The sequence below is a fragment of the Mytilus edulis genome, chromosome 10 (genome assembly GCF_963676685.1).
Source record: "Mytilus edulis chromosome 10, xbMytEdul2.2, whole genome shotgun sequence".
NCBI lineage: Eukaryota > Metazoa > Mollusca > Bivalvia > Mytilida > Mytilidae > Mytilus > Mytilus edulis.
In genome coordinates, this window is record NC_092353.1 from 34002182 (window position 1) to 34014989 (window position 12808).

Sequence of the window (12808 nt, forward strand, 5' to 3'; positions counted from 1 at the left end):
ACTCGAATTCACAAACTCACTGCAACAAAGTTGTTCTATTTATATGAATAACAAGAATTGATTGGCCCTTTTTTGCAATACATAAGTAATTTAGTGTACCATCTTATTACATGACTATTAATTTCTTGATTTTTGAAAATATAATTACTAATACAAAAAATAAAATAAAATATATATAAATTTATTTGCAAAAAGATGCTAAACACAATTGGTTGTTTTTTTGTGTTAAAAGTTAGGTTTGTCTTTAATTAAGACTAAAGAGTGGTACACTGTGGTTATAAGCTGATTTCTAAACAGTATAGTATCACATGAAATATTATAAAAATCTTCCAGTTTCATGAATATATTGTTGTACATATGTAAATATCTCTGTGTTTTCATCAATATTAAAGTCTGAGCAACCCTGTAGTAAGACATCAAGATTGACATTATTAAAGTTACTTATTTTTCTAAAGAGCTCATATCTCTGATAAATGTAAGATGGACAAACATAAAAGAAATGAAAATTATCTTCTACTGGATCTCCACAGGCACATATACAGCTGTCCGACAACCCCTTAAAAACAGGTTCCTGACTTATAAAAATGCAACAGGTTTCAAGGATTAAACAAGCGTCATCCTTTTCCCATTCCTGAAGTAGTAGTGTAACATTACAACATACAGAGAAACAATATAAACATCAATTGATATGACTTAACTTAATCAAAAAGACATATTGACAAAAAAAATAAGCATACACTAAATGAATAAATTTGATCTATGACACAAAATAAATATTACTAAAAAATTTGAACAAAATTATGGTCTTTTTCTCTGATAGAAGAAATTGCATTTAATTTTTATGTTCTGTGGATCTACCTATATAAGCTCTACACTTCATTTGTTCCAATTTTATTGTATAACTTATCAATATTTGCAGATAAAGATTGGGAAGATATACGAAAAATGCCAGAGCATGGCACATTAACGAAAGATTTTAAAAGATCAAAGTAAGTTTAAATCGGTTGGATTTCTGAGTCATCTTAAGTACAAACATACATGTACAAACATTTATTTACAATTTCTTATTAATTGCGATACATTGTGTTTGTCTGAATAAATCCTTTTGTTTTACCTGTTGAAAGCAAAACCAGGTTTAGTAACCACCCTACTCCATCCCCATGTCCATAGGTCCATCCAAAAGACTTTATGTAGCAAACTTTTGTCAAAGTTTACTTGGCTTCTATGAAAGGGGAATGAATTAATATTTGGTTTCCTGTTTGATAATGTGTAGTTGTAGTTAGTTAGCAATTTTTACATCCACTATGTAGCCGGCCTGCTTCCTGTTTTCAAATAGTTAAACAACACTCATAGACAAGGAAAAGTCTCATTAGAATTTTCTTGCCTTCAGAGAAGGAATGATAATTATACCAGTGTTCCCGCCTGCCCTAAATAGAAGGGCGCCCCGCCCTTGGTGCCCTTACCCCCGCCAGTCTGCCCTCCAAAGCCAAAGAATGCCCCCCTCTGCCTTTTCAAAAGATACATTTTACAAATTTCATGCCTTCTGGCGTTTCCGGTAAAATTGTTACCTGAGTGATTGTGTAACACTAATTAACTGACAATAGGATTAAGTTAAATACCTAAAGCCTTTTGCAGTTTTATCACCTCTGCTAATGATTGTTCACTGCTAATTAGTGGATTTAAGATAATTGAACAAATACTATATATTTAATACAGAATGAAAATGCTGACATGTTAGCCATTTGTAATGTTTACGTATCATAGCATATATGTACACATAAAAAAAAAATATTTTTAAAGAAAATTTAAAACAATTTAAAAGGCAGACTAAGTTTTGAGTAAATTGGTAGATTGGTAAAAACGTTTTGTTTTTATAACCATGAGTATGAAATTAAAAGAAAAACCAAAGAAATTTGTATTTGAACAGAACAAGATTGCACCACTTCCTGTTTTATTTCTTGTATTATAATCCTCCTTACATAGGAGCACTTAACAAATGCTTTTATTTTTTAACCATAATGGAGTTTATACCTTCTGTTATATATGCAATGTATTATTGCATCATTGTAATATAATCATCTCTTGTATCACCTGTTATATTTATAAAACTCCCTACTTAGGAGCACTTTGGTGTGCACTTCTTAATACTTTTTTGTAACAATTTACAAGTTAGGTAACTTTCAATAACACAAATACTATATGTCTAAACAAGTAGTTTTAATGTAAATAATTTAATTACATAACAAATTCAATTTTGTTTAGCTCCATCTTTCAGAACTACTTGTTTATTTTAATAGACTTGTATAATTAAGTTATATAAATTATAAAATAAAAAAAAAGATTTTTCTAAGGATTTTTTTCCTGATCAAAATGCACAGTTTGCATAAATTTACATAAATTAAAATGATATGCTTTGTGTCATGATAAATTTGATAATTAAAAAATCTTACTGGAACCAACACTTGGAACACATTAATTTCTGAATAAGGTTAAAATACAAGTAATGTTCTGCAGCTGAGCCTAGCAATATATAATACATATATTCAAGGTTATTAATACACTGCCAAACAGTGCCCTTACAATTTGGGTTATTGCGCTAAAGTGCCCTTTCAGACAAGTAGCACCCTTCTGCCCTGAGATTCAAGCTGGAACACTGTATACTTTAATCAATTACATGCAGCAATGGACAAGACCTGGTATTGGTCTTGTTTCAAAATGACTTAATATTGATAACAGTGAGTTTCCCTCAATTGATTAAAGTAGATTATTCAAAACTTTCAGTTTCTTCAACACCTTGTGCCTAATTTTTATTAGTTTTCATAAAGATTAATCCTGATTTTTAAAGATAATTCTTTATTTAGTACAGACAAAAATGACAAAAGATTGTTTCTATTCTGAGATATTTTTGTATATTATTCATTGAGTATTAATATTTGTTTTTATATTTTCAGTTATGTAAATTGTAATTTAGTAAAATATATGGAAAAACACAAAGTAAAGCCTGACAGTAAACAATTTCACTTGGTGAGTAAACTTCAAAAGATTTTAACTTTTTGAAAGTTCAATTGCAAAATTCACTTTCTTTTTATTCTTCTCCCTTTTGTTGAGACATAGTGATCCTAGTGGCTTCAACATATTGGTTCCATTTGTTGTTAAAATATTTTTTTAGACATCAATAACTTTGTCAAACCGTCATGGATTTTTTTGAAATTTGAAACAGAAGCTTTTATGACCAAAATACAGTATCCAGATCAAAAATTTTGAAAATATATATTTTCATTTCTGTATCATCTAAGTGTACCTTTCAACGAACAGTTACAATAAGAGACACATGTACAGTATGTATTTTAACTTAAAGCTAACCGAACTTCAGCTGGAAAGTGATTAAATCTTACATGGAATAAGTACAAATTAGGAAATTGTAACATAGTCAGTGTCAAATTTATCATTGACCGGGTTCTAATTTTTTTCTGTATTTAACTTTGATCTGTGCAAATCTATGTTCCAAGTAGTATAAGTTGTTTATGTTGTTGTTTTAGTAACTTTAAAATTATGCTCTTTATTTTAGTTACAAAAGTTGTTGACTATGGATCCCACTAAAAGAATTACCTCAGAACTAGCAATGAAGGATCCCTACTTTTTAGAGGACCCCTTACCATCTCAGGAGTAAGTAAAAGAGGGGTGAAAGATTCAAAGAGGACATTTAAACTTTAATCTAATAAGTCAAAAATAAACTGAAAAAGCCATGGGAAAAAAGACTAACAACAGTATATGAAACTCAACATAGAAACTAAAGACAGAGAAACATGGACAATATAGATTATACATTATCAGAAAAAATTATGTTCTTACATCAAAGAATAGCTTTAAGACTATATTAGACAAAATTTCATTCATATGTCTTTAAGGATGTTCGCTTGTCATGTTTTGGGATTTTTGTCAGATTTTCGGAATCCTCTGGTTTTATCCATTTGAATGCCTTTAAAAAATTTACCCATTGACCCCCATTTTTTATTTTATAAATCTTTTACATGTATAATTATAAGCCATCTGTTAAAGTCTTATAAAATCCTTGTTATTTTCTAATAGTTTTTGAGAACTAAATCCTGTCAATGGTAAAGCTATGAATAATCAAGAGAGAAAATTTTCTCTCGCCAAAATTTCAATGGCTATTATCTCAAAAACAAGCACTTTGACCTATATAAATTTTTTTGGCTGTTTTTGTTCCTTTTTAGCTCACCTGGCCCGAAGGGCCAAGTGAGCTTTTCTCATCACTTGGCGTCCGGCGTCGTTAACTTTTACAAAAATCTTCTCCTCTGAAACTACTGGGCCAAATTTAACCAAACTTGGCCACAATCATCATTGGGGTATCTAGTTTAAAAAATGTGTTCGGTTACCCGGCCAACCAACCAAGATGGCTGCCATGGCTAAAAATAGAAAATAGGGGTAAAATGCAGTTTTTGGCTTATAACTCTGAAACCGAAGCATTTAGAGCAAATCTGACATGGGGTTAAATTGTTTATTAAGTCAAGATCTATCTGCCCTGAAATTTTCAGATGAATCAGACAACCGGTTGTTGGGTTGCTGCCCCTGAATTGGCAATTTTAAGGAAATTTTGCCGTTATATGGTTATTATCTTGAATATTATTATAGATAGAGATAAACTGTAAACAGCAATAATGTTCAGCAAAGTAAGATCTACAAATAAGTTAACATGACCGAAATGGTCAGTTGACCCATATAGGAGTTATTGCCCTTTATAGTCAATTTTTAACCATTTTTCGTAAATCTTAGTAATCTTTTACAAAAATCTTCTCCTCTGAAACTACTGGGCCAAATTTATCCAAACTTGGCCACAATTATCTTTGGGGTATATAGTTTAAAAAATGTGTCCGGTGACCCGGCCAACCAACCAAGATGGCCGCCACGGCTAAAAATAGAACATAGGGGTAAAATGCAGTTTTTGGCTTATAACTTAAAAACCAAAGCATTTAGAGCAAATCTGACAATTGGTAAAATTGTTTATCAGGTCAAGATCTATTTACCCTGAAATTTTCAGATGAATCTGACAACCTGTTGTTGGGTTGCTGCCCCTGAATTGGTAATTTTAAGGAAATTTTACTGTTTTTGGTTATTATCTTGAAAATTATTATAGATAGAAATAAACTGTAAACAGCAATAATGTTCAGCAAAGTAAGATTTACAAATAAGTCAACATGACCGAAATGGTCAGTTGACCAATATAGGAGTTATTGCCCTTTATAGTCAATTTTTAACCATTTTTCGTAAATCTTAGTAATCTTTTACAAAAATCTTCTCCTCTGAAACTACTGGGCCAAATTAATCCAAACTTATCCACAATCATCTTTTGGGTATCTAGTTTAAAAAATGTGTCCGATGACCTGGCCATCCAACCAAGATGGCCGCCATGGCTAAAAATAGAACATAGGGGTAAAATGCAGTTTTTGGCTTATAACTCAAAAACCAAAGCCTTTAGAGCAATTCTGACACGGGGGTCAAATTGTTTATCAGGTCAAGATCTATCTGCCCTGAAATTTTCAGATAAATCGGACAACCCGTTGTTGGGTTCCTGCCCCTGAATTGGTAATTTTAAGGAAATTTTACTGTTTTTAGTTATTATCTTGAAAATTATTATAGATAGAAATAAACTGTAAACAGCAATAATGTTCAGCAAAGTAAGATTTACAAATAAGTCAACATGACCGAAATGGTTAGTTGACCCATATAGGAGTTATTGCCCTTTATAGTCAATTTTTAACCATTTTTCGTAAATCTTAGTAATCTTTTACAAAAATCTTCTCCTCTGAAACTGATGGGCCAAATTAATCCAAACTTATCCACAATCATCTTTGGGGTATCTAGTTTAAAAAATGTGTCCGATGACCCGGCCATCCAACCAAGATGGCCGCCATGGCTAAAAATAGAACATAGGGGTAAAATGCAGTTTTTGGCTTATAACTCAAAAACCAAAGCGTTTAGAGCAAATCTGACAGGAGTTAAATTGTTTATCAGGTCAAGATCTATCTGCCCCGAAATTTTCAAATGAATCGGACAACCCGTTGTTGGGTTGCTGCCCCTGAATTGGTAATTTTAAGGAAATTTTGCTGTTTTTGGTTATTGTCTTGAATATTATTATAGATAGAGATAAACTGTAAACAGCAATAATGTTCAGCAAAGTAAGATTTACAAATAAGTCAACATGACCGAAATGGTCAATTGACCCCCTAAGGAGTTATTGTCCTTTATAGTCAATTTTCAACAATTTTTATAAAATTTGTAAATTTTTACTAAAATTTTCCACTGAAACTACTGGGCCAAGTTCATTATAGATAGAGATAATTGTAAGCTGCAAGGATGTTCATTAAAGTAAGATGTACAAACACATCACCATCACCAAAATACAATTTTGTCATGAATCCATCTGCTTCCTTTGTTTAATAGTCACATAGACCAAGGTGAGCGACACAGGCTCTTTAGAGCCTCTAGTTTAATCCTCTTTTGATATATACTAGTGTTATGAAAAGCTTGTTATTTCGAAACTGAGTAGCGACCTTCCTTAAGAGCATTGTTTTAAAAAAAAATTAACTGTACTAAAATATAGAAAGCTCAAATTATTATCTTATAAAGAATGGGTAACGTTCATCATCTGTCCAATGGAAGATAATAACAATAATTTTGGTTCTTTACATTTTATTATAAAGATTTGTTCTGCTTCAGTGTATTTGAAGGTAAAAACATTCCATATCCTAAACGTGAATTCCTCACTGACGATGATGATGACAAGGCTGATACAGGAGCAAGCAAGGTAAAATTCTTACAAAGTTTCTTATACATCAAAAAAAATTCTTACAAAGTTTCTTATACATTAAGAAGAACGTAAAAAATGCCTCTCCTCTCCTGTCCTATTAAAGAATGAATTATATAAAGGCCAAAAATGAAAGTGTATTAAATTTTCTACACTGTGAATAAGTGCCTTGTTCCTATTTAATTTAATCTCATTATTGAGATATAAAAATGTAGATCTGAGGTAAACATTGAGACAGCAACACAACAACAACAAAATTACCATCTAAAGCTAGATGTCAGCATTTTGGCTTCAACAATTATAAAAAAATGACAAGCTCCTCATCACACAAAATAATAGTTCAAAAAGATACTAAAAATCAACAACAAAATGTGTAGAAAAACCCCACTAATATATGACTTAGGACAAAACCTATCCTGTTGTAATGTTTGCAATAATGAAAACATTGCAAAATATTTCTAACTTTAGAGCTGCTCACTGTTTAGCATAAATTGATTGAAAAAATTATAGAGAGGCTATGCTTAAAAACTCTGTTGTTATATAAATGAAGAGGATATTTGTAACTATTTAAACATAAAGTTTAAATTACAGGCTGGAGGTGCCGATCAGTCATCAGGACACAATCAGCCACCAGCAAAGAGAGTTAGAGTTATGCCCCCTTCTACGGTCAGTAGTTCAATGGTTTCAAGTGATTATCAGGTAAATCACATTACAACTTCTCCTTGTTGTTGTATTGTGTACTGAATGTCCTTGATATTGTACTTACAGAAACAGTTTTTGGAAAAGTAGACATTTTACATTTTTCATACAACTGAATTTTGCTCAGAAGATAGATAATTGATGTTTAAAATCATTAATGCTTAAAGCAAATTTTGAAAGAATGGAAAGGGGGACCCCGGTCCAAAATTTTATTTGAAACTATTTTTTTTTTTTTAACTTTTATTTCAAGGATAAGGTAAATTTTCACTTTTGTCCATTTATTCAAATTATAGCAGTAGGTAATTAAAAATATTTCCAAATTCTGTTTCACTTCTTGAATATATTGGATGACTGTGAAAGAATGCTGTCTGTGTTTTGCATACATTATTGAATGACTTTATACTGATGTGAAATATATCTGAATGATGATTTGTAACACTGTAGATAGTATAGCTTTATATGAATCCTTCAAAAGCCTCAACATCCGATATGAATTACTATGGAAACCAATACCTTTTCCTGTTTTCTGCAATTCTCATTCTAATGTTACTTTTTAAAGAAAATTATGTCTTTTTATGATTAAGGATGATATATCTAAAGGACTGTCACATTGATTTAGAAAATTGCTATAGTTCCTATGTCTTTTATAAGTCTGATAATGGCAACTGATTGTTACCACTTAATTTTAGCTTATTCATTTTGATAAGTAAAACAAGCTAGATAGTAAAAGTAGCAAGACAGTTTTTAATAGTTGATTATACAAAAATGTCATACATAAAAAGACCAGGTTTATGCTCTTATAATTTACTAGATAATGGATTGTGTGTCCAAGCCAGACCATCCCTATGTTCATTACTTAAGGTGGTACCCAACATTTGCACTAGATTAATTTGGCTCGTTTAATTTTCATAAAATTTTGTCAAAGTACTAACTTTGACCCTTTAACAAAAATAAAAAAAAATTAAAAATTTTGAACCAACTGTTTTGTCAGAAAAATTACACTGGTTATATAGCAGTTTGACAAACACCAATTTTGATCATTTAGAAGCTTAATATTCCTTTTACAACACAATGTTATTAAAACGTTTAGCTGACTTTACAGAGTTATCTCCCTGTAGTGTTAGGTACCACCTTAAGGAATATATATTTATAACACACTTCAATAGGTTGTTAGCTGCTCTTGGACAGGTTGTTGTCTCTTTGACATATTCCATCTTTCCATTCCCAATTTTATCAAGATTTAGAGGATAGGGTATATGTATGAAACAACAGTTCTATATATAAATAAAGAGTTGTGGTATAGTTGCCGTTGAGACATTTATTCTCAAAAGACTAAAAAGAGAAGGATGTATATAAGTATGGTCATGTGTTAACACACATTAGGATGTATATATATAAAACAACAGGTGTTGTAAAGGTGTATGTACATGTATTAACATTAATCGCCTGTATTGTGTGCATTTAACTAATCTGGTAATGCATAGCATGTAAAAATTCTTTGATTCTCAGTAAAATAGCTACTGATGATAATGGTTGTATTTTATGCTACATGTTATGATGTATTAACAAAAGTGATGTACTGTCTTTTATGGAATGTGCTTTACTGCAAGTTATGTCTTACTAATTTATTCATGCTGCTATAATCATGACGATGGCAATGCACAAAATAACTAAAATAGTAAAATGCATAAAAAAAATAATGATACTTAAAACAACACTCATAATGTTTTCAATTTTAGACCAATTCAAAGAATTGAACAAAAGCATTATAGACACAGAATTTTGTTACATAACTCCATACTAGTTATTGTTTTTTTTGTACTATGTTATCCAGCTCTCAGTTAGTAGGCTGGAATTTTTATTCAGCTTTAGACTATTATTCCCTAAAAGTGGACAAGGATAGCTTAATTTAATATTGCCACTCTTGAAATACACCATTATTGTGGCTCCAACATGGTCAATTTTGTCCTGAGACCTTTTGGGGTTAACGTTTGGTAGCAACCTTGTGACCAGACCTTTAAAACCTTTATTAAATTTGCTTAAATGTAACCTGGTGACCTGACACATTTTTACAAGCAACCTCGCAACCATTGGTACATCCTACAGTCCTGTCTGAAGCCCAATACTTTTATATCTAGACAAAACCAGAATGAAAATTACTACAAAAATACAGTGCAGGGAGGGACTTACATATTGTCACTGTTAAGTTTTAGGTATTTTTTTTTTTATATATAATAATATATTTAAAAATAAATATGTTTGAAGGTATTTATGACTGAATTTATTTAAAACTTAACTGTCTTTGTTATTTGGTCACAGTTTTACTTGCAGATGTTTTGTATTCTCCTAATTTTAAGGAAATGTGGCAGGGTTAACCATGTTTTGTGAGATCTGAACCCACCCCTTTTACCATTAGCCAAGGCAACAGTGTTTTTATTTTGATGTCTTTGTTGTACATATTCCTTTTATATTTTTAGATAAAATATGCAGTTTTTTTAATAGCATTGCACTTCTGTGTTGTCTCATGTATCCATTGGTATATTTTTGTACAGTAAAATGTTTATTTACTATGGTTGACTTTAGAATGTAAATTTTGAGAAATTTTGTAATTTCACATCAAATAGTCAATAAATGATGTTTCACTGGCAAGAATTGGAAAGCATCTTTTTCAAACTAAAGACGAATGACCACCTCTTTCAAAAAAGTTAAGGAAAAATAAGTCCACAAGTGTATTTGATTGTCAATTATTAAAAAAAAACAATATTTTGTACCCTAGAAATATTAAAGAATCAAAACCTTTTTTGTACGAAAAATTTAGTTGAATCAACCCTATGATATAAGCAATTTTGTGCTCTGCCTCATACAAGGTAATAAGTCAAATTTAAATCACCAATAAAATTCACTCAAAGTTTAATAAATTTTATGTTACACTAAATTTTTATACTTTAAAGTTCCCTATAAAAACATAAAGTAATTTGTCTTATTAGATTGTCAAATCCTTTAAATAGAAATAGAACACATTAATCAGTATTATATCTCTAATATATAACATCGAGCACTAGTATTAAATAAAATAATTTTCACACAGCAATTAGTGCATGATATTTTTGTTTTAAAGAAATAGATGTAGTGTGTGTTTTAGTAGTTAGTGTGTGTCTTTTTTCTTCTTTTTTTTGAGTTGTCTAACATGGCAACATATCTGTAGATAGATAGAACTATCGCTATTTTACAAAATTTTCCTTTGATTCTACTGACTGATAATTTCCTTTCTCATCACAGTAGAGTGATGTGAAAAATGATCGCTAGTAACTAAGGGCACATGTACCCTTTGTTAATGGAATTAACAATGTCGTCAAAGGTAAAACAGCGATAAACAGATTATCATTGGTATCTCAACTCGATTGCTTTTCTCAATTTCGCCATACTGGCTCAAGCAAATCAATCTCATTGAGATAATCAACAATAATCTATAATTATTTTATTAGTTGTGTGGCATTTATGTATCAGTAGTTTTTAGTTAACATGCTTGCTAATCAGGTTGATGTATTTTAATTTGCAGGTTTTTCAGGTATTTATCATTTGAAATCCACATATCATTTTATCACTGTTGACCAATCAAAACAGTCATTTCATCATTGTTGACCAGTCAAAACATTAGTCATTTCATCACATCTTTCCATGCTTTCAACCTGTGTTAGTTATTTCACTGTGTGTAGCTATCCCCATGGAAACAAAACATGTATCAGGGAGTCAGTTATTAATACAAGAAAATGATGTTTGAAACCAAAACTATGTCCTATCAATTCATCCTTACAGTTACTGTACTGTAAATTCAGAAATTGTGATGGGATATGTTTCACCAAAAAAATGAAAACACATTTCAAGTTTTGAAAACAATATTTGTATGTGCCAATTTCTGAAGTAACCATTAATCTCACATTTGTTTCATTATAAAAAATACAATTCATAAATTCTAGATAAAATATCTGAATTTACAGTATTTGTTTTTGGAATGTAGACATTAATAAAGGATGATGATAAATATCTTAATCACTGTTTAGATCTCTTGTCCAAAAGCTTAAGTAAGATACTAAAATAGTATGCATATTTTATGCAATTTGTCCCTTTTTTAGCTGACCTGGCATAAGTAAGGGTCATGTTAGCTTTTGTCATCAACTTGTGTCCATTGTCTTTTAGAGAGAAAAGAATAAACATGAGTTATTGACCCTGAATTATCTGGGTTTTTTCTTTCTCCCTTTTTATAGCAGTAATTGGCTGTACTACATGAGTTTCATAGGATTTAGGTTAAAAAAATTAATTGTAAAAAGGATCAACAAGACAAGATTTATTCATTGCCAATTGGAGAAAATCTTTCAACCTTTTTGGGAGTATTTTGACAACCTGTTATGCAGTTATTTCCTCTTTATTGTAAATGTTTACTGTTTTTGCAGTTTAGTTGTTATCTAAAAAACTAAAGGAGCTAGGTTAAACATGTAAACCTACTGTATGTATCAACATTCTTTTAAGGAAACTGGCTTTCTTAACCAGTGGAGCAATATAGGCTCAGGTGTGCTTCTTATCAGTTTGGTATCAAAAACAATACTTTTTGAAATAATCAGTGAAGTATTAACTGAACAATCTCAGTAAATGGTTAGGAGTTTGAATATTTCACTTTAGATATAAAAAAAATTGGCATACACTGGCGTTCAGAATAATTTTGAATAACATTTTCTTGTACGGAAAACACATTCTATTGTATCAAAAAGTTATTTCCTGAAAGTAAATGTACAAGGTGTGTGTGTTTACATTGAATGTATACTGACCTCAACATTTTGTCCCCAGCATGTTATATAGTACAGTCTGTTTCAGAGTTGTGATGTGATGTTAAGTTTTAGTGTTATATGTATTAGGTGGTTTACCCCCAGATTGTTCCTTTTCACTTCCTCGTTGGACAACATGGGAAACGAAAGTAAAGATTCCCTAAATAAATTATGGCATGGAACAAACATTTAACAGTAGAATTATTTTTGTTATGTATCAACAACATTTCTTGTTGCTGTGCTTTTAATTACTTGATTTTGCTTGACAACAGCAGATTTTGTTTATTCATTGGCTGAATAATGGTATATTTAATGAACTGGACTTTTTGAAGAAGTTTTATTTGGTCTTGGCTTTTATAATCTTTTAGAAAATACAAGGCCGTAACTAGGCATCTTATTTTAGTGAGGCAAAATAATTGAGCCGAGCGAAGCGAGGCGAAATTTTTTTTGGAGGGTATGAAAT

General features: G+C 30.7%; 1 protein-coding gene across 7 annotated transcripts in view; it reads left to right on the forward strand.

Annotated features, from left to right (window-relative positions):
- Positions 1–12808, forward strand: part of LOC139490976 (cyclin-dependent kinase 8-like) — a 33820-nt gene that overhangs the window by 12450 nt on the left and 8562 nt on the right. For 4 of the 7 annotated variants that reach the window (XM_071278153.1, XM_071278156.1, XM_071278152.1 and 1 more), the window contains exons 8-12: positions 920–989; positions 2952–3024; positions 3569–3666; positions 6739–6826; positions 7418–7525. In XM_071278153.1, coding sequence (XP_071134254.1) covers positions 920–989; positions 2952–3024; positions 3569–3666; positions 6739–6826; positions 7418–7525 — 437 coding nt within the window. The remainder of the gene's footprint in view (positions 1–919; positions 990–2951; positions 3025–3568; positions 3667–6738; positions 6827–7417; positions 7526–12808) is intronic. The other 3 variants (XM_071278157.1, XM_071278158.1, XM_071278155.1) reach the window with 1 other exon arrangement.